The 27,287-nt window shown below is 43.3% G+C and overlaps 3 protein-coding genes across 3 annotated transcripts; 2 read left to right on the top strand and 1 right to left on the bottom strand.

The window, feature by feature from the left end:
• Positions 1-1,451: 1,451 nt before the first annotated feature.
• ypel1 (yippee-like 1) lies at positions 1,452-14,972 on the top strand. The gene is made up of 7 exons (XM_076167429.1): positions 1,452-1,661; positions 3,693-3,770; positions 4,386-4,489; positions 6,545-6,828; positions 10,143-10,186; positions 10,311-10,419; positions 11,127-14,972. The coding sequence occupies exons 4-7, from the start codon at positions 6,712-6,714 to the stop codon at positions 11,214-11,216; spliced, it is 360 nt and encodes a 119-aa protein (XP_076023544.1). The 5' UTR covers positions 1,452-1,661; positions 3,693-3,770; positions 4,386-4,489; positions 6,545-6,711; the 3' UTR covers positions 11,217-14,972.
• Positions 14,973-15,264: 292 nt separating this feature from the next.
• On the bottom strand, positions 15,265-20,408 carry ppil2 (peptidylprolyl isomerase (cyclophilin)-like 2). The gene is made up of 20 exons (XM_076167501.1): positions 20,258-20,408; positions 19,763-19,812; positions 19,601-19,646; positions 19,431-19,493; positions 19,284-19,335; positions 19,074-19,125; positions 18,683-18,774; positions 18,466-18,555; positions 18,302-18,377; positions 18,030-18,190; positions 17,789-17,864; positions 17,536-17,642; positions 17,353-17,442; positions 17,174-17,207; positions 16,843-16,960; positions 16,580-16,636; positions 16,235-16,307; positions 16,062-16,124; positions 15,748-15,890; positions 15,265-15,525 (listed from the first exon to the last, which is right to left on the bottom strand). The coding sequence occupies exons 1-20, from the start codon at positions 20,287-20,289 to the stop codon at positions 15,423-15,425; spliced, it is 1,578 nt and encodes a 525-aa protein (XP_076023616.1). The 5' UTR covers positions 20,290-20,408; the 3' UTR covers positions 15,265-15,422.
• A 547-nt stretch (positions 20,409-20,955) lies between these two features.
• On the top strand, positions 20,956-27,250 carry tmem175 (transmembrane protein 175). Its single transcript, XM_076167387.1, has 10 exons — positions 20,956-21,487; positions 22,374-22,412; positions 22,714-22,811; positions 22,907-22,958; positions 23,226-23,261; positions 23,365-23,448; positions 23,813-23,977; positions 24,413-24,491; positions 24,634-24,769; positions 24,960-27,250. Exons 1-10 carry the CDS (start codon positions 21,296-21,298, stop codon positions 25,630-25,632), a joined length of 1,554 nt encoding a protein of 517 aa, XP_076023502.1. The 5' UTR covers positions 20,956-21,295; the 3' UTR covers positions 25,633-27,250.
• The last annotated feature ends 37 nt before the right edge of the window (positions 27,251-27,287 follow it).

The following is a 27,287-nucleotide window of genomic DNA, read 5'->3' as shown; positions in this document are numbered from 1 at the left end:
GGACATTTTGGACGAGGAGAGGTTGACCCGGGCCGATGGCTCGCAAAGTCAGGGTTGTTTATAACAGCATTATATTTTAGTATAGTTGTAGGCAAAAACCCAGCCATGAATTATAGCTTGTAGAATGGGCCATGAGTCCTCGGTGTCATCGAGTGTACAGAGGCAGCGTATTGCTCAAGGGCAGGTAGATTCATGCTTAGTATCTGAAGTTGCCTCATTAATTGCAGAGCTGTTTCTGTCCAATGTCAACATGATGCAGCGCACACAAACGCACACACACGAGAGGAGGAGGAGGAGGAGATGAGCGATCATGATGTTATTTTAATCTGTAAACAAAGAGAGGTTCGTCCTAAGTTCATATCTGGAGAACATATTGATCCATGCTTTTGGGGTTATGCTTGTTTGTCCTAAAAAAGGTTGTGTATTTGTTTTTCCATCATGTCCTTAAATATTTCCAATGTTGCTGTGCTTTGTTTGTGACTGAACTCTGACCTTTGCCTTTTTTTTTAAGACAAGCTGTCTCATGATCCTCTGTTATCTGGGAGTTTAGAACAAAATCAGTCAGTCTGTAAAGCAAGGCTCATGGAAATATGGCAACGTTCCATTCCAAAAGCCATTCAGCTCACTGGGTTTAATGTGTCGGCACAGAGTGACACAATCATCTCAACCAGCAGCAAAGGAGCTTTCAGAAATGTTGTATTTCTTTGAAATAGATTGCAGAGGTTCATATGGGGACACAGTGATGCAGTTACCCTGAGTTCAGTTATTTGACCTCTTACCTAGGAAGGTTTCCTCATCCGCACCATTTGTAAAACTAATAAATTGGCTTTACTAATCTTGTGCCTCACCGTCTCTCTTTGATACCGTTACTACACATCTACATGACGTCTTCTCAAGATATTTTTTTTATTTAATATTCAATTTAATCAGTTCTGGATCTCTTCCTGTATGAAATCATCCTGCTGTAAGAATGGATGAACCTGTAAAGTAAACAAATATAACCTTTAGTTTGGTCATATTTCATATCTGTTGGTTAGTATCATATAGTCCAATAAACAATCACTTTAACATAACGAAAACACAACATTTATATCCTAATTCATATTTGTTTACACATCCGGGCATCTGTGCGCCCCGCCCCTCCCCTTCAGTGGCTCTGCATTCACGTCACAGCGGAAACACTCTGTTTACCTTTACATTACAAAGCAATAACTTGAATGAAAACGACAAGTGAGTCAAACACCAGAGGACACACGCACAGAGCGTTCCAGCTTTCATTCATAACCTCAACAACGTCCTCGAAGGCTTTTATTTTCAAGACGTCTTTCCCACGGAACATGAAAGCAACACGAGGAGCCATAGCAACCAATTGGGCAGCTGGGCTGTCAATCAAAGCCCTTGCCTCCTCCCACACGGTGACGTTTGTGTATCAGAGTAACCAGGCCAGTCCATGACGCACACAAAAGACACAACAAAAGCCAATGTTTGGGAGAAGAGAAGTACCAGCACCAGAGGATCCAACACAGCGGTTCCGTCTGGCAGCGTCTGGACCCGAGGCTCGGACGGCGACAATCATTTTAACTAATAAAAAGAACCAAACGTCTCTCATCAACACGCAATTCTTACACCAAGCTGCGTTCTGCACCGATCTCATCCAAGTGGTGAGTAGGACTGCAGGACAATGTTTTCCTCCTGAGCAGCAGGGAGCAAAGTCAGAGAACAACACGGCGGAGGTGCGACGGTGTCTGCGCTCCTCAGGGTCAAAGAGGAATTAAAGATAGAACACTGTTGCGTCGTTTGGCGTCGTGCTGCTTTGGCTCTTTGTTGAGGTAAACGCATCTGGAGCAGGCGGAGAGGAAAACAGGAACCGCGGCTCTCTGTGCTGCTGTTTAAATATTTAAGATCGTGTTTTTAATTAATGGAAATCCTCTCGGAACCTTTTCTGTGATGGTGTTTGTCAACGTTTGCTAGTTCCTCCTCTCGCTGTTAATGTTTATGAGAGACGCACTGTGAGGCAGACTCTTTGTTTTCACTCAGTTTCATTATGGGATGGCCTCTGGCTCTTACCTGGCTGTTTGTTTTTCTCCGTCCAAATGTTTTGTTTTTGGCTGTAAATGCTTAATATTCACAGCGACATTTCATGTAGATAAGAGGAAGAAAAGGCAGGATAAAGAAAACATTTGATAACAAAAAACAAGACAGGAAATAAATAATGTTTCTATGATTCAATCTAAAGTCGACAGAATAAAAACAATCCTGTCTGAAACCGTGAACACACCATGAAGTTAATACCTTTATTGATTTCTTTGTACTTGCCATTGACCTTTTGACAACATAAAAGGCAGCTGTGCATCATCCTCTGTTTCCTGTGTGTGTGTCTGTGTGTGTGTGTGTGTGTGTGTGTACAAGCGAATGTTGTGTTTACAGGATGCATGATGTGAATTTTGTGTGAGCGTCAACCCCATGACCACTGCCACAGATTGTTATTGTTAGTGTGTGTGTGTGTGTGTGTGTGTGTGTGTGTGTGTGTGTTATATATATATAGTGTTATAAGACACACAGCTGCAAAACATCACAATCCAGCAGAAAGGAACCTGATTGTGTCTGGTTTTGGTCTGAACACGACTCGTCTGGTTCTTTTTCTTCTGCTGCTGGATTGTGTTGTTTTACAGCTGTGTGTGTGTGTGTGTGTGCGTGTGTGTGTGTGTGTGTGTGTGTGTGTGTGTGTGTGTGTGTGCTTGCTTCACGTCATGGCTACTTCCTGTTGAGTTTGCGGAAGCTCCTTTGTTTTCTGTCTGGCTGCTGGGTTCTGTCTGCATGCTGCTCTTCCTGTTGCATCACTTTGCTCTCAACTGGAAACTTTAAGCTCCCAGCAGCTTCTTTCATTGTGTTGTTACCTGTCAATCGTGCAGGGGTTGTTGTCGTTTTACATGTGAAAGATTAGTTAAGAAGGCCTTTGTGTTATTTAGAGATCAAGCATTGTTTACTGGATTGATTTGATAGTCGATCACAGCTGAACAACAACAACAACAAACCCCCCCCACTGCCCCTCGTGCTCTTTGTCTCTTTGTTTACAAATGAAAAATTCACAAAGCAGACTCTACAAAAGGGTTAACAATCCTCAAACTCAACTTCATGTCCAGTTTCTACAAATTAAAGTTTTCTCATAATGTGGATGAAGCGTCTTAACTCTGCTCAGATGATCGTCGTTATCTGGTCTCCCTTTGTTATGACGTCCAGAGAGACCTGGAGAAATATTAGGTAGTGTTTCAATTTTAAAAACTTTAAACTTGACAAATTGCCATCCACCATTCTTTATTCTGTGATAGAACTGAGGCTGTGCTTTTCAATGTAACACTTATTTATTATTATAAGTAATAAAATATAGGAAATGGCTTGGACACAGTTATTGATACCAGTTATAAATTATGATAAATAAGTGGGTTGATGTTGAGGTAAGAATAGGGGTTTTCCCACATATTTTGCACAATGCAGCTGGATAACATGTACATAACATGTTCTAACATGTTGTAACATGTTGTTACAACATGTTGTTACAACATGTTGTAACATGTTGTTACATGTAAGTGAGTTGTAAGTGTTCGGTCATCCAGCAAACATTCAGACATAAACATACATGAACTATCACTGTCAGTGTTGATGTTTGTTCTGTCATAATGTTTCTATCTCAGACTCTGACGCGGTGAAGAAGATCTTCCTTCATTCACCGCCTCTCCATCATTGATGCCAGATCCTCCCGTCTTCAAAATGTGAGTATAGATGGATAGATAGTATGGATCGCTCAGAATGTCTGAGCTGTTTTGCGACACTGGTGTGTTTGAGTCACAGCAGAACATGATGAGGCCCAATTTGATTTATGATTCTAACATTTCAAGGTTTTCCTGATCCATGGCTAAGCCCACATAAACCCACTCAAATGTGGACCAATATGACTTCATGTCTTCTGTTCTCGAGCCGATGTGCTTTAACAGAATTTCCCACAGAAACAGACCACAGTGGTGCTCAGCAAAGAGCTCTGAGCCGTCAGTGCAGTGGATTAGATGTTTATGATTTAGATGTTTACTGCAGAGTGAAACCATCCAATACTAAACTCTCACTTTTTCCAAATTGCTGCATGTTTTTCATCTTTGCAGTAATTGACATGAAATTAAAAATAACTTGCATTTTCCTTTGCATAAAATATTGACAATAAACTGTAAATAAGTTCTAATACTGTTTATAGTAAGTAAGTGTAGTTATAAGTTGTAATAGTTGGCTTTTGTTGTTTACTAACCTTTATTATATGATAAAGTTTGCAGTGATTTACTTTTTCCCTCATTTGTTCAAACCTGGAGAATAATCTGATTTGTTTTTATGGCCCTCAGGAAAAATAGTTGGCCACCTCTGATCATGGTGGAGACAACAACCCATTGACTTCCATCATTGGGAGATGGAGCTGTAGTTGGAGGACTGTTGGGCCTTGACAGAGGTATGCAATATGGTTGGATCTTTGTTTTTTGCTTCATATGCAGAAACATCTATGTTCACACACATGGCATGAGTTTCATAACCCACACGTGGCCCAGTATTTACAATCAGCTGTTTGAAATGCAGCACTAACACACTCAGGCTCGTTTCTCAGGCAGCTGAAGAACTGAAACCTGCACAGATTGTTATTATTAGTTTGCACATGCTGTTATCCTTCTTCTTTTGTATATACTGTATATATATATATAGTTATGTACTTGGAGGCAGTATGTAGTGACTTGTTCAGTACTTCAAACTTGCTCAGAGTTCAGATTCAGTCTTTATCTGTCAGAATTCTAAGAATGATGCAACATTGATCCTATTCTTACAACTAATAATAAATATCCTAGCCTTAAATGTCTGTTAGAGCTAAGAGTTGGGCTTAGCTTCCATCGTCCCCTCGGTCAGTCAGTCAGTTCAGTTTAAGCTTAAGGTTTTATCTTTACAGCTTTTCTTCATAAAGTACATGAAGTTATTATACAGTATTTCCCATTAGATCATTTCTTCATGCTTCAGCCTGCATCCAACTCTTTTTTAATCATATAACTGTAGAAATCAAATTTATAACAATAACAATAATGTTCTTTGTTAATTGTAAGAGTGCAGCAGTGTATCAGTCCCCATCAGCGTCTCCTGCTGATCTCATGGAGGGAAACCGCAGCAAACACACTCAGGCAGCTCAACAGGCCCCCTACCAACCTACAAACCAAACAACAGGCCAAACACAGAACATAAAGCGCTTTCATGCAGGTTTCCCTCTGTTTGTGTATCACCGCTTCCACAATGTAATGTATATGTGGAAATACTACACATAAACAAAGAAGGAAAAAGAACCCATATTGCACACACACACACACACACACACACGTCTACGACCTGTGAGAGGTGTTGGGATCTTATTTGCATGACTGTTTGGCAATTCCTCTGAAAATGTGAATGAATGACTGATTTGAGGATTAGATTGGCCGATGTTTAACTCATGCAGAACACCTTTGTTTTTGGATTCAAATGTTGAGAGCGAGCAAGTTGGGTCTGTGTGATCTCAGTCCTGATTTCCCTCCATTGAAGAGGAACCTCAGTCTGCTCCAAAAACGGCTTTGCTGACAGTTATTCTTATCTTATTTAAACCAAACTCTTAAGTATTTATTTTAACTTTAAGAGAGAGAGGTTTTACACTATGGCTCCAGTTCTCATGCAGAATGACAGAATGACATCATGCAAGCTACATTTCCCCCAAAACACATTCACACACAGACACATTTTATTTTTGCACTCAGTCTTGATTCCAAACAAAGTGAGAGTTCATTAAAACAGAATGTGTTGTTCTGGATCTGCACACTGTGGCTGCGTCCTTGGCTGAGTCCTGAAGGGGGCAGCAGTCTGGATCTAACCAGGGCCCAGTCAGTCTCAGCTATGATCTCATCATTCAGGTCATTAGCTCCAGTCACCATTACTTCCTCTCCTTTTGTCCTGATCAATATTTCTTTCCTTTCCCTCTCCCAAACGTCCTGCAGCTGTCAGATACTTTCAATAAAGATACGTAACTCTGTTCTCATCTCATCTCATCCAATGTGACGTTGGGTTTGTTTCTCCCAAATCTAGATTCTTATTACAATAAAGTCATATCAGATCTAAACTGACTAAAAGTGAGACCGAGTTCTGAAAGAAAACCTAACGAAAGAAGTATGAACCCACAACACGCGCTGGAAAACACAACAGCAGAGGAACAGTCATGTCAAACAGTCATGTCAAACAGTCGTGCACATGAGATCCGCCCAATAGTGTTAACAGCATTTATAGTTTATACTGTAAATATATGCAGTGTCAGGTTGCATTGGAGTATAAATATGATACTTCTGTTTCTGTAATGAGGCTGTGTAAAGAGGAAGTGTGTGTGTGTGTGTCCAGATTAGATTTATGTGTATAACCCAACCTCACACACAATGTCTCAACTATAAAATAAACACAAAGTGTTTCTCTGCCTTCATCTGTGCCGTCTCTCTCTCTCTCCCTGCAGGTTTGATTTCTCCCGTGGTGTGTGTGTGGAGCGTGCCACACACCCACTCCACTACAACGACGGCTTTTGCTTGCATCTTCCAGTGTTTCTTCTGTCAGCAAGTCCAGCAGAGCTGCAACTCGTCCAGTGTGAGCACTGAGCCCAGTGAGGAGCCCGGCCCCACTGACATGGTGAAGATGACCAAGTCCAAGACCTTCCAGGCTTATCTGCCCTCCTGCCACCGCACCTACAGCTGCATCCACTGCAGGGCACATCTGGCCAATCACGATGAACTCATCTCAAAGGTACAGAGGCTTTACTGCTTATGGCTTTCACCTTTGACCTCACTGCAGAACTTCAAACATTCAGCTGCTCAGTCTTTATTTAAAATAGTCTATATTTAAATTTAAATGGTTTTGCTGGGTTTGGGTCTGGTCCTGACAACTACAGTCTGAACCCGACAGGCTCTCAGGGTTCAGGTCACAGAGCTTTGGACCTAAAGATGGACGTGCTGGTCCAGGTTCACCATGTTTCCTTCAGGTTCAGCTCCTGTGCGTCTCCAGCCAGCAGCAGAGTGTAGTACTGTCCTCTGCCAGTAGGGGCGCAGTTTCCTTTTATTCATGCATCTACTGTACATCAGTTATTCATTCAGTAAGTGAGAGTGTGTGTTTGTGCCTAACAAGTTATGAGTCTGAGTTGTTATGAATAAATATGATTCATTCTTCATAAGAGATTCTAAAAGAGTTTAGTTTTCAGGGCCGTCCCTTCATTCACATCAAGAGAAATGCAGTTTAAGTAAAAGACTAAAACTTATGAGATGTTGATGGTTTATACTAGTGATGAATTAAATCCATTTAGTGGAAGTGAATGAATCAATTTATTTTATTGAAGAAAGCATCTGACATGAGAACACAGACAGGTAACGCAGTGAGACAGGTGGAAATGGAAACAATGTAGCTGTGGTGAAGCACAGCCAGTGATGATGTCATGACAATACAACCCTGGAGTTGTTCTTTTCAGAGGTTATTTAATGAAGTTATTCCATATTGTGACGCACACCGATTTGGTCCAGTTAGCTCCACTGAATCCTTTACAAACCTCTCTAGTTCAGGGGTTCACTAACTGTTCCATGATGAGGCCCTCTGTAGACCATTAGGGTCCAGCCAAAGCCTCCATATGCAAGACATTAAGAACAGTGACAATGGAACATTAAGATCAATGAGCCATGTAGAAGAAAATGAATTTATTGTTATTGGTGCAGTGAGAAAAACATTTGAGATTCATTTAATTATTCAAGTACAGGCCTAATGGAACATTGGCTTCAGATAATGTAACATTAAATCAAATGATCAGATAATATAACGTTTTTAATGTGGATCTGTTATCCATTACATTTGAAAATACAGGGATGGTTCATTCAACAACATTAGAGACCGACATGACTCCTACCTGGTTCTTCCATCAGAGTGATGGCTGTGTTAGAATACCACACCACAGGAGTTTGTGAGGTTGAAGGTTGCTTAGCGCCCTGCAATGGAGACACGGAGGCATGACGGGCTGGAAGGAAATGAGTTTGACCTTAAGACCGTTACTGGGCAGAGTAATGCTGAAGTCAACATGGGAGAAAGTGAAAGCTACAGGCATCACTGCTGAAGATGAGCCAGCCCACTTTAAAAGGTTCACTCATTTAACATTCCAGTGCACAAATGAAGCGTTGCAATTTCACTGCTCATTAAAAAGTACAATAGGAACTCATTTGACCAGAGACACTTAGCAGCAAAGCTACCCAGCATGATGCAAACACAGCCTGACTGACTCAAACCTGGATTGATCCGTTTCCACCTCCACGGCTTCTGTTGGACCATTTTAAAGTCATTTGCCGCTTTCCAAGTGACGCGCAAATGGAGAAGTTCCAGGGAAATCTGGGAAATTGCAGTGGAATTTTGAAGTTGAAATGCGCAACGACGAAATGCGTGACGGCGAAATTCATCCGTTTGCTTTTCCAAACAATTTCAATAACTAGACCCGAACCCAAAACACCATGGTGTCAGCTGTGGAGCAGCCACTGCAACACACATGGACCCTAAACAAAGAGTCAAGGAGCTCACAAGCTAGAAAACAACAGACACAGATTGAGTTTGACATACAGCAGCGTGTGTGTGTGTGTGTGTTCATGTGTCAGTCACCATCAGCAGCGTTCAGTTCTTACTTGTTGCTGTCATCTCGTTGTTGGATCAGGAGTGTTTGGTTCTTACCTCTGCTGTCTCCTTGTTGGGGGAAACAAACACAGAGTTCCAGGTGAATCTTATTGAGCCAGGTTAAACCATGACTGGTTGAGTGTCGTTGGGACATCTTTGATCTGGAAGAGGTTGTGTCTCTTTCTAAAGATCGGCTCATATTGACAAAATTACCCAAAAGTCAGAGTTGCAATTTATATCCATTTATCTCCTGGGGTGAGGTTTATGTTTGTGTGTGAATGTGCCGAGCTTGGTACACACACACACACACACACACCTGTCTTGGTTTAGTCCACACAGTAATCATCCACAGGTGTGCGACGGCGTCAAACTGCAAACACGCGCACAGCGGAGACACAAAGGCGCATGCGTCGCTTCCGCAGATAAACTCTGAAGTTGATCAGCTCTGCCACGCTGTCGATCGCGCGCACACCACACTGATACTACACATCCCAGAATGCACTGCGACCAGTTTGCGGTTGCGGTGGAAGGAGCTCGTGCAGCCGCGGGGCTGATGGGGCTCCGGTGTTGTGATGCGTTCACGGCACAGTGAGACTCCCGGTCCCCAAACGATGCGATGCGTTTAACATCCAACAGGGGGATAATATTTAGAGAGTGTTAATGTAATTAGCTCCAATCTGGAATGAGATGATAAGAATAACATTGGAGACGGAACACATGACGACACACGGGCCAACAGTGTGAACAAGCTTCCATTTGATTGACTACTTACTTAATAACATTTTTAGTAAATTCATTCATTCATTCAACACAAAACATGAGCGTGAAACCAAAGCACCAAACAATCCTTCACTCCCCCTTCACTGACTGACTGACTGACACGGACTTTGATCTCATCATTCCTTTTGATGGAAGTTTGACTCACTAGTTTATCTGTCTCTGCCCTCAAACTGCACAACCTTTAGCCTAATTTTATCCAGTCTACACCATAAAGAGCCTCACAGCCCGTTACTGATGCTGTGTTCACTCTGTGCTGTGTTCACTCTCTGCTGTGTTCACTCTCTACTGTGTTCACTCTGTGCTGTGTTCACTCTGTGCTGTGTTCACTCTCTGCTGTGTTCACTCTCTACTGTGTTCACTCTCTGCTGTGTTCAGTCTCTGCTGTGTTCACTCTGTGCTGTGTTCACTCTCTGCTGTGTTCACCCTCTGCTGTGTTCACTCTGTGCTGTGTTCACTCTGTGCTGTGTTCACTCTGTGCTGTGTTCACTCTCTGCTGTGTTCAGTCTCTGCTGTGTTCACTCTGTGCTGTGTTCACTCTGTGCTGTGTTCACTCTCTGCTGTGTTCACTCTCTGCTGTGTTCACTCTCTGTTGTGTTCACTCTCTGCTGTTCTCACTGACACACTTCTCCGTATCGTTTCAGTCATTCCAAGGCAGCCAAGGACGAGCCTATCTCTTTAATTCAGTGTAAGTATCAGAATCATAATGGACATTTTGTTCAAGTCCACACTTTACAAGAAAGTCAACAAACAGGTGTGACTGTTCACTAAGAAGAAGACTGAGCCTTGCTCTCCCTTCTCCTCTGTGACAGGGTGAACGTTGGCTGTGGTCCAGCAGAGGAGCGGGTTCTCCTGACTGGTCTTCACGCTGTGGCTGACATCTACTGTGAAAACTGTAAAACCACTCTGGGGTGGAAATATGTAAGTTAGTCACTGAACCTCAAACATCAGCTTTCACTTTGACACATTTCTTTTAAATTGACCAGTTTCATGTTTCATGGCTCCTACCAGCACAGACGCACAGACGATCCTGCTGTGGGTCAGAAGAACACGGCTGCACTCATTAAAGCTTTGCTAGATAGCATGTTAGAGCTGTTAGAGCTGAGTTCTGTTCATCAGGAGGATTACAGTCACACAAGGTTGGCTCAAGATTACAGACGGGTACAGACACAGGAGAGCTACAGTCTATCCTGGTATAAGTCTTAAAAAAGTGTAAAAGAACTGAACAAAGCACAAGAGTCAGACCTGAAACACGTTAGCTTAGATCTCTCATAACTCTCCTGATTGATAAGGAAGAACTTTGGGTTATATAGGATCAGAAGAATCAGCTTAGAAAAGATTGTGAGTCCCAAAAACAAAACATCTAAACATCCGATCCATTCAGCTCCTCTCACACTAGGATGCTGGGAATGTGTTCTTTTCAGTGATCAACCAAATGATGATGATAAAGAAAAGCCAGAGTTCTTCTGTTGAGGTGTTTCAATAGAAATTGAGTTGAAGATGCAGTTTGGATGTAAACCCTGTTCAGAATGTAAACGTTAGGAGAATATGCAGGATTGTGTTCATGTGTGCGTCTCCCTGTGTGTTCACTTCACTGAGGTTTCTCTCTACTTGTGTTTTGTTTCCAGGAGCACGCGTTTGAGAGCAGTCAGAAGTACAAAGAGGGGAAGTTCATCATTGAGCTGGCTCACATGATCAAGGACAACGGCTGGGAGTGACGCCGGCTTCGCTCCGGCTTCGCTCCGGCTTCGCTCCGGCTTCACTCCGGCTTCGCTTCGGCTTCACTCCGGATTCTCTCACCTTTGTATTGAACTGCGGGGAGTAACGACCTCACGCACTGACCACTCCCCTCACCCCTCACCTCTCCACACACCCTCACCTCTCACACACACACACACACACACGTCCACCAGCTCGTTGTGAAACTGAAAAACAATGACTTCAAAGACAATTAGGAACAGGGCCGTTTGGAAAAATAGCAGTGGCATCTGACACACACTCACACGTGACACACACACACATGTGATGGAGGGGGAAAGGAGATGGACTTCAATGGGAGGACATTTTTTTATTTATTTATCTTCATTCTGCCGGCGAGGATGACTTTGGTTGTTGTAATGTTATCTGCTAAGGTTTTGTTTTGGATGTTACTGGTTAACATTGTGTTTCCCTGCCGTGGTTGCTGGTTTGAGTCTCTGCCTGTAGACGAGCATGCTTTTCTTTGCTGCTGTACAAATGCAATCAGGGAGGGCGAGGAAACGTTCATGTAGTCACACACACACACACGTGTAGCAGAGTTTGGCTTTTGAAACGGTGGTGACGGCTGTGTGTGCACTTTGTTTATGTGTGGAGGCTCAAAGTGCCAGGACCCTTAAGATCAGAACAACAACAAGAAAACAAACTACATCTTCTCTGAAATAAATGAGCTTTTTAATGTAAAGTGATTTATAATTAAGTCTTTAAAATCATTTGTTAAAGTAAAGGTGTCAGTTCCATCAAACATCGAGTAAATCAGTCTCTATGCCAACCACTTCACTTTATCTCAGAGAAAATGAAGTTTATTTTAAGGGTATGAATTAAATACAGTATATATATATATATATGAGTGTGTGTGAGTGTGTGTGCGTGCGTGCGTGCGTGTGTGTGTGTGTGTGCGTCTTGTAATTGCGATTGTGGCTGGACCCATTTTGCAGCGGAATGTTCACTCAGACTGTATTTTGATAGAACTATGAGAGACAATACTGATTCTATATGTGTGTGTGTATATAACTGTCATACTCCTATACATACAGCATAGATATGTACATAGACTGTACATATGACATGTGCTGTGTGTGTGTGTGTGTGTGTGTGTGTGTGTGCATCATTCAGGTGGCCCCTTGTAAGCAGCATTTGTCCACACTGGGCCTCTTGCATCATGATGTTGATGATGATGATGATGATGATGATGATGATGATGATGATGATGATGATGATGATAATTCGTCTTTGTCGAGACTTTTGGTTCATTTCAGTTTAGAGGCAAACATTTCTCTGCTCCAATCACAACCCTGCATGTTCTCCCCCAGAGGTTGAAGACACTTTTAACAGAAGTGTGAGCTCGACGGTTGGAGGACCGATCTCCTCTCGTCTTTATCGAAGCTTACACGTGGACGCTTCTCTCTTCTTGATGTTTGCTTGGCTTTGTTTTTAAAGCAAACCCTTCTATTCCTACTTGCTGCTGTTCTGCCCTTCCTCCCTGCTTCTTGCACTTTATGCTTCAGAGCTCATCGTCACATATGAACTCCTCGTCTCCTTGTAGATGGAAGATGGAGATCTTTGCCTCCAAGCCGTATGAATCCTGTGCCTCTTCAAAGCATAGTAGCCCCTCCCACTTTTTGTTGTGCAGTGCATAACTCTGAAAAGTTACATGTGAAGTTACATGTGAAGTTACATGTGAAGTTACATGTGAGCCCACGTGTTCCCTTCACCCTCATGACTGTGGGCAACAGAGACTCTCAAACTTGAATGGTGTTCAAGCATGCATGTATATATGTGCATACATTCATACACACACACATCTTTACAATTGGAGTTGTTAAACAGACTGATTAGTAATATTGAGCATTTAACGTCTCAGAGTGAATTGAAATGGTTTAGATGTGTCGGATCGGGCCGGAGCCTGGTGTGTGAGGCGTTTTGAGGGAGAAACTGAGACTCAGCAGTGATTGATGACTTTGCAGGCGAGGTCAGTCGGATCGCACGACCATTTACCCAGAAACAATGACAATGCAAACCCTAAACACATAGTTAGGATCGATACTTGAAAATAAAGAAGACAAACAGCGGAGACGTCGGCCTGTGGTTTAGTTTTTGTACATAAACATATTTATATGTATTTTTACTGGATGAGTTATTTGACTTCCCCAACACAAAGCACTTTTGTTCACTGTACCTCTGGTTGTGTACATGTGTGTCTGTGCGTGCATGCAGGTTTTGTTCCATGTTCACGTGCACACACACATGCAAATGTAGAGAGAGAGAGAGAGAGAGAGTGTTGAGTTTCATTTCATCACTCTGTGTTTTTCTCTTTTCTTTTATCCTTTATTTCTCTTTGCAGCTGCTGCTTTTGACTGTCGCTCTCTGCAGTCGGCAGCCAGTTTAGTTTGTTTGTTGCTTCTTTCTGTGATGTTGTCATGGTTATTATTTGTTGTATTTAAGATCTTGTTTGAGGTTTAGTTCTTTAGTTCTCTGCTGAGCATCATGAGGCAGTGAGGAGAGCTGGAATCTCCCACCGCCTCACCAGCAGAGACCCTCATGAAGACCGCCACAGTCAGAGATAAGCGCCATGTTAGAGCTCCACATTGATTGTGTCTCTCAACGTATAGATCCCGTATGCACGGTAGTGCTGTATTTGCCTGGAAACCTCATCTTCTTGTTTGATATTGTGTTCATTTTGTGTCCCTATTATTTCTCTTGATCAGCAAATCTCTGGAATATTTTTGGTCTTAATAGAAGTTAGATGAGAAAAACGATGTAACTCATCTCCGTGCATCTGATACTGAGTTTGGTTCAGAGTGTGTTCGCCTCATTTAGCACCAAGACTGGAAACAGGAAGAGCAGGTTAATAATGTCATTAAGATACGTTGCTGTGACGCCATTAAGTCGGAGTGAAGCGATGCTCCTCCCCTTTGGAATTCACCTGCTACACAAATTAGCAAAGATTAAACCAGAAAACTATTATAATATCTGTGTTTACATGATTAACACATCCTGTACACAAGCATATTCCCCAAAATGTTAATATGTTTCTTTAAAGGGACGCTGATTGGACGCCCTTTTGCATTTACTTTAGCATTACTTTTGTTTCCCTGTCATGTGTACAGTGTGTTCTTCATGACGGTGCTGGTAGGTAGATATTGGTTGCTGGGAAACTGTTGAGCCTTTATACCTCAAAACTCCCTCTGAGTCTAAATTAAGCCACCAAAAACACACGACACCTGTGCGGCAGTCAGCATGTAACAGATAAATTAGTGTGACGTGTCGATGAGCAGGAGAGAGCTGAGGATGAGTGAGAGCTGAGGATGAGTGAGAGCTCAGGCTAAGTCAGAGCTCAGGATCAGGTTCAAATCAGTCTGCAGATTCAACAGCTTCGGTAAATCTGTTTGAAGTTAGTTAGGACATCAAAACAGCCTGGAAGGAAATGTTTACTCTTTTACAACACTGACTTCATTGTGTTTGAGTTGTTTCTAAGTTGCTGTTGAAAGTTCTAAGGCGCTGATACAAAAGAAGAAAATACACCATTTTTTTGGACTGTTAATATTCATGTATTATTTTGCGATATTTGTTCCAAAAGTTAAAATGCTTCGTTATGCTTTTTATTTCTCTTTGTTGCTTTTGGACTCTGTGGCTGTAAAGACTTTGTCACAAACTGTCGCCTGTCTGTTTTCACTCTATTATAATCAATCAGATATCACAATAAATTTTCAATGGCATTCAGTTGTGTCCATCTTTGGGTTTCTGCTGTCAGATGGATCAGACATCAGAGAGAACACACACACACACACACACACACACACACACACACACACACACACACACACACACACACACACACACACACACACACACACACACACACACACACACACACACACACACACACACACACACACACACACACACACACACACACACACACACACACACACACACACACACACACACACACACACACACACACACACACACACACACACACACACACACACACACGTCTTAAAACGAGGAAACATTTTCTTAAAAAGTAGCTTTAATCTTTCGTTTCAGACAAGAAGCAACAACACTGAGAGAGCATAAAGACAAAAAACTGAGAGAAACTAATTCAAAAGCTGAAATTAAAAACATCTTCAAATACAAAACATTCCCTGTTGAATGTTGCGATGCTACCAGGAGCTGAAGTCTCCTAAGCTCGTCTTTCCTTTGGCCTTCTTGGCCGGAACTCCACTGGTAGAAGGTCCACTGTCATCCTGAGGAGCTGGAAGCTTCCTGAAGGAGAGGAAAGAATATGAACGTATGATTGACATCTAGGAATTCTGAAGACACAAAACCTGCTTTGAATGGTGTGTGTGTGTGTGTGTGTGTGTGTGTGTGTGTGTGTGTGTGTGTGTGTGTGTGTGTGTGTGTGTGTGTGTGTGTGTGTGTGTGTGTGTGTGTGTGTGTGTGTGTGTGTGTGTGTGTGTGTGTGTGTGTGTGTGTGTCTCTCCTTACTTTGTGGCAGGGTTGATGTATTTGCCCACTCCTTGTTTGAAGGTCTTAGGAGCCTGATCCTTACTGGCTTTCTCTGCTCTCATGTTCACTTGGTCCCTCTCCTCCTGTTCCCTCTGGATCTCCTTCTCTCTCTCTGCTGCAATCTGAAACATGCATGTTCTTATTTCCAAATGCTTTACTTCTTTAGCATCGACTGTTAAGTGAAGGGAGTGAAGGAGGAGGGATAGGAGCAAAGCTTTTCATGTCAGTCCTGATTTATAATGAGGAAACTGTGTAGAAGCCTTTAATCAGGATTCAAAGTAAGAGACCCTCACCTGGGCGTCGGCCTCTTCATAAGGATCCACAAACACTGTGGCATTCAGGAGTTTAATCTCCGACTGTCAAAGAAGCACAAAGACAAAATGAGGATCTGGAAACATCCATCATCTACAGGAGCTTCTCCTCTCAGGGCGGCTCATGTGAGGAGGTACAGATGAACGCTTCCTACCTTAGGTTTGTCTGTTTTGGGGTCGGCCTCCACGTTCTCCATGGCTGTCAGAGCTTCAAACCCTCCGACAACTCTGCACAGACACAAGACAGCTTCATTTAAACGAGTACGAGAAGATCATCCAGTGTGTGTGTGAGTATGTGTGTGTGTGTGTGTGTGTGTGTGTGTGTGTGTGTGTGGACCCACAGGGCTCCCAGGATTAAACCACATTATTCTGATGCTTTCAATAACATATAAGTTGAAGACTGAATGACAACGCAGCACGGTGACTGCTCTGTCTTTAGTTTAGAATGTGTGTGTCTGTGATCATGTGTGATGTTGTGTCGCCTGAGGGAAGACGTTTACCTGCCAAACACAGTGTGCTTCCTGTCCAGGTAGGGACACGACCTGAATGTGATGAAGCTGAGAGACAAACACAACAGAAACAGACTGTGAGGACAAAAGACTTCAAACACAAAGCTCTGAGGCGGCCAGGGTCATTTTGATCTACGGGCCCTTTAAACATCAGCATCTGCCTGTAATCTGAGAGGGAAAGTGAGCAGGCAGAGTGAAAGGTAGAGAGAGAGAGAGAGAGAGTGTGTGAGTGTGGCTTCAGGAATGTTTCTTACAACTGGGACTTGTTGGTGTTTGGTCCTGAGTTGGCCATGCTGAGGACGCCTCGGCCTGTGTGAGACAGGTTGGGCCGGAACTCATCGATGAAAGGTTTCCCAAAGGCAGACTCCCCTCCTGGGAACAGAGGAAGAAGACGATGAGGAGGGAGGGAGGACGGTTTTTATATGCATCAGAAAATATTAGGAGAAAATGTTAAAATATCCTAAATAACTGCACTTTTTTTCTGGTGTACATTTAAAAAAGAAATTCTAGTTTTATTTTTCAATAAGTTTCCAAAATGGGATTTTTAAGAATTTCTAAAGACATGAATCGTGTCTGAGCTCTGACCTGTGCCGGTGCCGGTGGGGTCGCCTCCCTGGATCTGGGGAACAAAGAGTTTGGTTAAATACAATCTGTGTATGGACGTATGAAGGAAACGATGAAGATGACTCCTCTGACATCACTGTGGCTCTACCTGTTAGGACACACAGAGCTGCTGAGTGTGTACAGAATGTTTAAGTCCTCACCATGAAGTTCCTGATGGAGCGGTGGAACACGGTGTCGTCATAGTAACCCTTCTTACACAGACGGATGAAGTTCTCGCCGGCTTTGGGAACCTGAGAGAAGGAGAGGAATGATTACATGTATGAACTCATGAATGAGGCTTCTCTCTGCTGTGTGTGTGTGTGTGTGTGTGAGCAGCTCCTCACCTTATCACAGTGCAGCTCCAGGTTAACGTCGCCCTTGTTGGTGTGCAGGCGGACGTAGCCCTTCTTCTTCACATAACGGTAACGCACCGTGTCGTCTGCTATGGCATCTATGACAACGACACACAAGAGGTTTAGTGAGATGAGAGCTTCAGGGTCGTCCTTATAGATGATCAGGTGGTTGAATCAGGTCAGGAGGGATGAAACGCTGCAGGAGCTTCAGGTCGCAGCCTGATTGGCTCTCCTGCTCTCTCACCTGCTTCATGTGTCGTAGCAGGAGTCATGGCTGTGGAGGTGAAGGAGGCCGACACTCTGCCTGTGGAGTAGTGAGCCTGGGAGACACAGAGAGAGAGAGACACCATGGAGATGTTTAACTCTTTAACTGAACCTTAATGATGTCATCTACCTGGTTGGGTGTGTAGTTGTGTAGTTTGTTTACTTCACACTTCATTAAACCCTTTCGTGTCTTAAAGCTAAATGTCTGTAAGCGTCCTTACGGCGTTCAGCTTGTCCGTCTTCTTGGCCTGCTTCTCCTTCATGGTGGAGGCCAGCAGCTGGTCCCCCTTGTAGTCTTTGTAGAGCTCTGCTAAGGTTTCCCTGGTCTCCAGGTTGGTGGTCCTCAGACGGTACCCTGGGTCCAGCTTGGCCTTCTCCTCATCTACACACACACACACACACGAGAGGAAAGAAGTCAACAGGAGCAAATACGTAGGATAAATGTACACATAGTGATGATGTAATGACTAGAGGAGCTGCAGCTGTCACTCACCGGGATCCAACACTTTGAGATTGTTTTTCACGTGGAAGAAGTTGGAGACGTTGAATTTGTCGAGGTTTGTGGGATCCTGTGAAGGAGAAACAACAAAATGTATACATTAAATGAACTTCAGTCTCTTTCAGCCACGGCTCCATGTCTTTAAAGCCCTGACGCACCTGCAGCACGATGAGGTCTCTCCTGGTGAAGGGCTCATCAGTCAGCAGATCTTTAAACGTCTTTGTCTTGATGTTGAGCTGCTCCACTGCCTGAGGGCAAAGAGCTTGAATTTATTTGACAGAAAAATGATCTTTACATGAAGAAGAGTCAACATGAGGAGGAGGAAGATTCTGCACTGCTTCATATTAAAGTCAGTGAGACAAAGAGCTGACTCACCTCATTACAGAAGACGTTGCCAGAGACTTTGTTTGCCACAATGTGGGAGTTGTTGGTGAAGACGGAGTAAAGGACCGGGCAGTGATACTTTCCTACAAACAACACAGGGAAACCAGAATCGTTCAATCACCTTCAGTCTGCTGCCACAAGATCAAACAATCATCAAGTCTCTGATCCGTTCTCTTCTCCCTTCACGTGTTCTTGTTTGATCTCACACAGACACGCCTCCATACCTCCACCTGTTCTCACAGCACTATAATAAGACTCACTCAGCCTCTTTACTGGCTGTCCTTTAAGGTGAGGATGAGAAATGTAGAGAATTCCAACCAACTTTGGGTCTAAATGAATCATTTGTTTCATTATCTAATGAATTGAAAGCAGCTTTATTTACCATCGCTGTTCTTGGCGATGTTGAGCTTAATGAGGGCCTTCACCTCCAGCTTCTGTGGGAAATAACAAAGGGCAAAGGTCACCAAACACATGTAAAGGAAGTCAACTAATGAACGACTACAATGACCTATGAATGTTGATATTTAAATCAAAAAGAAGCTCAAAGACTCAGAGACCCTCAGCCTCTGCTCTGTTTACACTCCTGACTCACCTCTCCAGAGATGGGATTGGTTCCATACTTCTTAATCCACGGGACAATGCTCCTAAAAGAGGACAGAGACAGAGGAAGTCTTAGCTCTGCTGTTGGATTGACAGACCAAGCTCCAGAGTTAAGACAGTAACAGCATAAAGCACTCACAGAAGATCAAAGACGACTCCCTCAGGCGTGCAGACCGGATACTCAAAGGGCTGAAGAGACAAACTGAGAGGACAGGAGACACGTGTCAGTAAGAGACACAATGATGTCCTCTACATTCCTCTACATTCACCCTGCTCTGCTTTGCTGGTGGTGTTGAAGGATTCTCTTACCTGCAGTGATCAAACGGGAGCCGCTTGAAGTTCATCTGTGGAATGTCTGATACGAGAGAGGAAGAAGAGATGTGTGAGTACATTTAGATCAAAGGTGCCAAATCTACAAAAGCAAATGGAACGGACAACTTAGACAAACAACCCAATAAATAATCAACCTACCAGGCCTCTTCCCTCCATAGAAGTGTGTGTACTCTGTACAGGTGATGTACCTGAGAGGAGAATGGCAGAGAAGGGAGAAAACAACAGGAAACACACATGTTACTATTTAGGATTCAATTTAAAACAGTTAGCTCAAACTGACACACTGTGGAATCACGGGTTACATTAATATTCAGACTTAGTATCTTTACTGCGTTACACGGTGCTCTTAATCAGCGTATCTGAGGCTAAATGTTAGTGATTCCCTCAAACGTAAGTTACGAATAAAGCAGTTTTAAGATCAGTTTAGGGTTTTTGAGCCAACAGAATATTCGTTAGTCATTTAAGCAGCTCATTTTCAAGAAAAAACACATGAACGTATCTCGTCGTAGCACATTAGCATAGCTTAGCTCGCTGGCTACATGAGCCGAGCTGCTAGCATAACAGACCAAAGATGTGCGCCAGCTAGACTGAGGCACGTTTGTCTCGCGCCGTTTATCTGTCCTAATCTCTTACATTTTATCTTTTTGGTGTTGTCGCTTCCCCATCTTGAGTTTTTCGGTGTCAGTTTCTCTGCAGAATCGTTTTCACCCAAACACTCCGTCTGAACGGTTCCTGTTTATAATGTCGTCGTCTTCTTCTTCGCGTCGTTTTTCTGCGGTTCACAAACAACATTACGGTTCAAGTCTGCCACCTAGTGGACCGGCGCGTGTTCTTAATATAGCGTTAATACTGAATCAGCATGATGAGACTTCTGGTGCAGTGAAATGAAAGGGATAAGCAGCTACACTCAGTCTCAAGGCTGATGTTTCGATGTCGCGAAGCGGCATCAGTTCTGATCGAGCCAGCAGGTCACTTAACCTGGAAGCTATTGAAGAATAGTTTTTGAGGACAAAGTTATCAAAGAGGTAGAACGAAAATCTGTCCGGTGTGTGTACAGAAGTACTACAAATTGTGTTACATTTCAAGTCAGCAGATCACATGATATGAAAACTATTAAAAAGAAAACAACCCATATCTCTTTATTCAATTATGTAAAATCGATTATTTGCACAATGACAATTAAAATGAGTGCAGTGCACGAAACCTTTTTTTTTTTAAATTATTATTAATAACTTGAACATGTTGTAGGAGTAAAATACATTTGAACTGTTTGAAACTCAGTAATTGAGTGACGGTCCCTAAACTCTCCCGTCCTCGAGCCACTCCGAACATCAAACCAGCTTCAGCTCGGTAGTTCGGATTTGGCGATCACTGTTTTTTGCTGAACTGCTGTTGTTAATAAACCTTAAACTGCTTCCGCCTCCGTCAGACTCCTTTGACTCTTATTTCAAAGAATTTTGACGAAGTGTTGGGAGAAAGTTCCGGACGAGCCCCCGTCTGGTTCCCTAACCAGAATCTCTGTAAGCGGTTTAAATAAAGTTGTTGTTGTTTTTTTAAGACTTCTTCCGGTTTGCTCTCCAGTCACAGCTGAGGAGGCTGAGAGCAGAGAAGCCTCATCAGCACCATCAACACCTTCAGCCGGGTGAATGTTTCTCTCTCCGCACGGCCACCATGGCAGAAACCGACGACATAATCGAGCCCCACATCGAGGAGGAGACGGAGCACAGGGAGGCGAGCCATGAGTCGTCCTCCTTCCTGGAGTGCGTCACTCCCCCGGAGCGGGAGGGCCACAGCATCACCCAGTCCTCCCACAGGCTGCTGGCGTACAGCGACGCTCTCATCTCCATCATAGCCACAGTCATGGTAAGACAGATAAGTGACATTAAACATCTTTAAACAGTGAACACAGGAACAAACAGGGACATGGCGACAGGTGCAGCATCCTGCTATGATGGAGGATTACATCTACTCTAACATGAAACTAACTTCATCTAAAGACGCAGGTTGCTTAGATGGGATGTTGACAGAACAGCTTTGTAGTTGTCATACTCAACAACCTCCCTGCGTGAAGGGCGTCTCCTGCTGAGATCCACAGTGGATCCACAGGAATAACGGCTGTGCGATGACTTCACAGGGACCTTTTTCACTTCAAAGTGAGAAAAGTAGGGACTGAACTGCACTTGATGACTTGGCAGAACCTAAAGTGACTCTGCAGAGTGACAGGACAGAAGAGGCTGTGATCAGGATCTTGGGTCAGATCCCTGTCAGTCACTCTGATCTGGGCCCCTGGAAGGAGGTGTGTCATGATGAATATGGGCACATGGGAATAAGGGCCCCTTGAGTATATATGACTCAATATCCATGTGTCTTTCTATCTGTTTTAGTAAACATATCTGTTACATGTAAGTACAATCTATAAATGTGACCACAGGTGAGGGGGTCGGGGTCTTATCTGTTCTCTTTAGTCTCAATTTTCATCACTTGTTTGAAGTTGAATTGATTAGAAATAAACAATAAAGTGGGTTTGATTGATATTCTAAAATTGAATAAACACTCTGTACTTCTGTGTGTCAGTAACTTTCACATTTGCACTGTGAACGTCTCAGCACACACACACACATGCTTATTCACACTTTTCTGTGGGTTTTCTTACATTTGTTGGCTTTTTGTTGATGGTTGGATTGTTCAAGAATCACCAGCATCCATCTGTACATTTAACCATTCTCATGTCAATCTTCTGTTTTTGCAGATCTTACCTGTTGCACATACAAAGATTGAAGACACTGAGGTAATAACTGTGTGTGTAAGCATGTATAAGGTTTTATATTAATAAAACAATACAGCTCAGTTAGGATCAAGGTATTCATCTAGGTACCAAAACAAAGTGAAGACAGCAAAACCATAGATACATATGTAAATACTGTATATGTTAATAGTTGTCAGCTAATGATCATAACTGTGATTTATCCGTGTATTTCATCTAAAACAGTGTAAAACATGAGCAGAGTTATTTGTAGTAACACTGCAGAAACATTGATATTTCAAATGTTAAATATGATAAATATCTCCTTTGTTTCTCTGCGTTTCAGGGCTTAAGACAAAGCGTTCAGCTTCTATTGACAACAAAGATTGCCGTTTACTTAATGACGTTCCTCATAGTGTCGGTCGCCTGGGCCGCTCACATCAGGTAAAGTCTGGTTACCTCATGTTTATATCAACAAACACTCTGGATTCATATCTACCGGTAACTCACTTTAGTTACTATGGTGATGTGTTTTGCAGGTTATTCCAGGTGATTGTACAGATTGATGACTGTCTGGCCCTGCTGAATCTAGTAAGTATGAGAGAGACGGAACCTTCAGTTACTCAGCTGCTGTCAGACGTTTATTTATTTATTATGTTCCCGTCTAATCACGTCTCTTTTTACTTGTTTTTAGTTTTTAAAATAGCCTGCTTTTTGTTTATTTTGGTCCCTAATACATCATTCAAGAGGTTCAGCTGTCTGTTTCTGCATGAACGTTGCCCCGCCCCCGCCCCTGTTGCTCCACCCATGACCCTGTTGCCCCGCCTCCTTCAGTCTAACTTGCCTCTTCTGTTTCAGGCCGTCATGATGCTCATCACCTTTCTACCTTACACTGTGAGTACAGCAGTTCAGTGGAATTTGTCACACTCTTGGTGAGGTAACATGTTTGGTTGACTGATGTGGTGCAGGTTTTGTAACAAACCTCTTTGATCTGCAGTTTTCCCTGATGGCGACTTTCCCTGAGAAAGTCCTTGGAATGTTGCTGTTTTGCGGCTGTGTGATGGTGATCGGCTTCTTTCAGGTGAGCTGAGTCTGCAAACGGATGCATAAAGAAACAGATCATTCCAAACTAACAAAGAAATGATCCAATACTTACTGAGTGACTGTGTTCACTTGTTCACCTTTGATGATTACATTAAGACACTGGAGATACTAATTAAAGAATTGAATTAAAGTTTCAACTTATTTCTGAGTAGATTGTGGGGTTTTGTTTTGATTTTAAGAGTAACATTAAAAACCAAATATCTCACTGTTATATTGAGCTGTCATCATTCATGTTTGACAGCTGACATCAATGACATCATTAATCTACCTGTCTTTCCATTCCCTGCATGCTTTTACTTTACGTTATCTAACCCAACAGTTTGTCTCCTTCCCCTCTGTAGGCGCTGATTGTTGTTTACGCCTTCAGCCACCCCTTCCTCCTGAACGAGCAGATCCAAATTTCAAAGAACCAGACCTTCTACAAACACCACATCCTGAAGGTCATCATGAGGGTGCCCATCATGTGCCTGCTCGCAAGCATCTTCTCCTTCATCTTCTTCCAGCTGGTAGGTCCCATGATCCTCTGAGTGAAGCTGTAACACATCTACATCATCTTCTGAGGGTGATGGAGGTGATGCAGGTTACTGTTCACCATCTACACACACACCAGTATTTGGCTGGTTTGATATTTGAACCAATAACATCTCCAGTAATGTCTCTGGTCTATAAATTGAATCACTTATGACCGTAAGGAAAAATACTATTCTTACATTGTCTACATATTCATTTTGTGGAGGGACTTCCACTGGGTAAGGACAGTAAGTATTCTCCTTCCTATCCCTTCTATTTGCCCAGTGTCCCTATTATGGAACCTGGAAGTCCCCTTTCATCAGATCAGTGATCTAGGGGCAGGTCCACTGTGGTTTATGTGGCTTTAAGTATTCAGGTCTCTCCACTGCATGTATCCATTGAAGCGGCTCTCTCTCTGTTTTGTGTTCCAGTCCTACGCGTTGTTGGCTCTCATCATCTTCTTGCCGTACTTCTCCAGCGCTTTCAAATGGTGTCGCAGTAAAGCACTCGGTTAGTCCTCAAGGTTTTATCTTTCAGAGTAGAGACACACATTACACACTTCTAAGACACTGCATAAACATAATTAAGACTTTTAAAAATGAAAGTTAAAGTTAAGTTAAAGTTAAATTTGCATCCCACGTCTTGACTGCAGGTCAGGTGGAGGAGACGGACAACTCCATGTTCTTCTACACGTACCTGCCTAACGAACCCCTCAGCAAGGAGCGAGTGGAGGCCTTCAGTGACGGAGTTTACGCCATCGTAGCCACGCTGCTCATCCTGGACATATGGTTTGTTAACTCTGGAGCTTTTCTCTTGGACGGTCACATGTGGGGATGATGAGGGTCTGGGCTTGTAGCTTCTACACCTGAGGAAGGAGGATAAAGTGATGATGTGATTCTTTATGTACTGTTTAGCCTTCATGGACTAAGTATCATGGCTGATGTTCCTAACCCTCTTGATCCTTTGTGGTTCCTTTAGCGAGGACAACGTTCCAGATGCAGCCACGGTGGAGAGGAAGTATAACGGCAGCCTGTTTGCAGCCCTGCAGTCCTACGGCCCAGAGTACCTCGCCTACTTTGGCTCCTTCGCCACGGTCGGCCTCCTTTGGTTCGTCCATCACTCGCTCTTCCTCCACGTAACCAAGACAACTCGCTTCATGGGCCTACTGAACACTCTCTCGCTGGCGTTTGTGGGAGGTTTGCCTTTAGCCTACGAGCTAACGCACGAGTTCCCGCGTCACTCGCGTAACGAACTGGAAGCCATTCAGATCAGCTGCGTCATCATTTTCTTTGCAGGTATCTTCCAGCTGGCCATCTGGGTGGTCGCCCTTTTTAAGGAAGAGGAGACTCTGCACCCGTATGTGCGATACGGAGGCCGCGAGCACGTATTCATGCTGGTCAAGCTGTCTCTGTACCCCTGTGTGGCTCTGGGGACATTTTTCCTAACCTGCATTTTGAGTAAATTCAGTGCCCCGATCTTCCACCTGATGGAGATCACGGTGCCTTTTGCGTTCCTGGTGTTGAGGCTGTTGGTGCGTGTCGGTCTGGCACTGCTCCGCCTGGTCTTCTGTCCTGAGAGGCCCGATCTAAGGACTGTGGCAGAAGAGGAGCACAAACCTTCAAGGGTGCCGTTCAGTGCGTTAGTCACTTAAAGACAGGAGAGGAACACAGCAAAGCAAAGTGATCCACAGAGCAAGGAGGCAAAGGCGCTTCGTCTGCAGATCAATCACAAACTGGATCCCGTTGAGTTTCTCTGCAGGAACTCATGAGGTTTTCCCAGTTTTATTCCTTGATCTGGCTTTAGGTGTGCTTCTGCTTGTGTGTGAGTGTTTGTGCTCTGACCTCATCCAGTGCCGGGTGGAGCTCCAGCTTTGTCTTCTTCTTCGTTCATGCAGGCTGTGGAGTTTCTTCGTGATGTGAACTTGATATGCTGCTAAAGGCTTTACAGAGTGAACACCACAGGGGGCAGCAAACTTTCTCTAGTTAAGGAGAGTGACTATCCCCTCACCGTCCATTAGCCCAGTGCCACTCAGATGCCAGTTATTGTTTTTACTTCAGGGAACACATCAGGTTATTATTTCTTCTGTCACATTAGTTTTGTCTCAGACCCTCTAAAAACTGGATTTGATCACCAACCCAATGCCAGGTCCATGAGGCGCTAAGGGTTAAATGGTGTTCAAATTTAGGATACACTGGAAGTGGGACTAGATATGAACTGAGTCGTGTTAAAGCTGTGGTCAATGTTTAGGGAATGAGAAGAGATCAACTGAAAGGAATCTTAATTAATTCTAAAATGATGCATTTGTCACAGCTTTATCGTTCAGAAGTAATAATAGATCAACTATAATAATATAAGTCACTTTAACATTATTTATATTATATCATAATTTACGCGCTGTTAGGTTGAATATTTCTTTGCTGTACATTGGGTCAGTTGCTTTTGAAGGAGTTCAGGTTTTGAAATGATATTTTTGCACCGTACAGACGCCACAAACCGTCCAGTCATCAGCCACAGAGCGTGTGAGACATGAGACATGAGACACGAGACACGTCTGCTCCAACCTGCAGCTCACAAGCTCTGTGATGAGACATACAGCAGAGTGGAGCAGAGAGACAGAGACACAGAGACAGACAAGTCACATCACTATACGCTTACAAGTCCCAGAGTGGGTTTTTCCGTCCTGAAAACAAATAATTTAACCCATTATTCTGTTACCTTTGCTTCCTAAACACACACAATTTAACTAAATCCTAAGTGATTCACAATTTCTAATGAAGTCTCACAGCCTGAATAAGGAGGAGTGAGAGGCTGCACTGCTCATATTGAGGCTGAGACACTTTCCTACAAAGAAAAGATGTTTATGAGATAATGCAGAATTGATAGACTGAAGTGGTTGGTGGCTGCAAATAATGACCCGGAACCCCTTAAAATGGGACTTTGGACAAGCTGCAGTCACGTATACTTGTGCCATACTCATGGTCAGACCCCTCCCCCATCTTAAGATTATGAATGTCTTTTATTCAGCCTCGTCCTACAGTGTTAAATTTTGACTCACACAAATGAATGAGATAGTGTGCGAAGCTTCATTCAGCTGCTCCTCTTGATTCTAAACCCCCTCCTCCGTCTCTGCACTGGTAAATATTCTTAAGTGTCCCGTTTCTCTCTAGAATGATTACATGTCGATGATGTAATGAAATAGTTTGAAATGTTAAAACTGTAAACTTTGTAAATAAACCTGAAGTTAAATGTGTAAAGGGTGAATGCTTCCTCTCAAATCTTTGTCATTGAGCCCCAGAGTCACCATCA

This window comes from Genypterus blacodes, unplaced genomic scaffold (assembly GCF_046128005.1).
Source record: "Genypterus blacodes isolate CSIRO-AG114 ecotype Tasmania unplaced genomic scaffold, CSIRO-AGI_Gbla_v1 ptg000158l_1, whole genome shotgun sequence".
Classification (NCBI taxonomy): Eukaryota; Metazoa; Chordata; class Actinopteri; order Ophidiiformes; family Ophidiidae; genus Genypterus; species Genypterus blacodes.
Note: the sequence above shows the minus strand (reverse complement) of the source record. Positions and strands in the feature narration are given on the sequence as shown.

Bases quoted from the DNA above. Each gene is read 5' to 3' on its own strand.
- tmem175 (XM_076167387.1), top strand. From the start codon at position 21,296: ATGGCAGAAACCGACGACATAATCGAGCCCCACATCGAGGAGGAGACG. The intron at 22,812-22,906 runs GTAAAGTCTGGT...TGTGTTTTGCAG, and splicing joins GCCTGGGCCGCTCACATCAG to GTTATTCCAGGTGATTGTAC. The intron at 23,449-23,812 runs GTGAGCTGAGTC...TCCCCTCTGTAG, and splicing joins TGGTGATCGGCTTCTTTCAG to GCGCTGATTGTTGTTTACGC.
- ppil2 (XM_076167501.1), bottom strand. From the start codon at position 20,289: ATGGGGAAGCGACAACACCAAAAAGATAAAAT. The intron at 18,191-18,301 runs GTGAGTGACAGC...GTGTGTGTGTAG, and splicing joins TCTCAAAGTGTTGGATCCCG to ATGAGGAGAAGGCCAAGCTG. The intron at 17,208-17,352 runs GTGAGGACTTAA...TTTGTTCCCCAG, and splicing joins GCTCCATCAGGAACTTCATG to ATCCAGGGAGGCGACCCCAC.
- ypel1 (XM_076167429.1), top strand. From the start codon at position 6,712: ATGGTGAAGATGACCAAGTCCAAGACCTTCCAGGCTTATCTGCCCTCC. The intron at 6,829-10,142 runs GTACAGAGGCTT...GTATCGTTTCAG, and splicing joins ACGATGAACTCATCTCAAAG to TCATTCCAAGGCAGCCAAGG. The intron at 10,420-11,126 runs GTAAGTTAGTCA...TTTTGTTTCCAG, and splicing joins CCACTCTGGGGTGGAAATAT to GAGCACGCGTTTGAGAGCAG.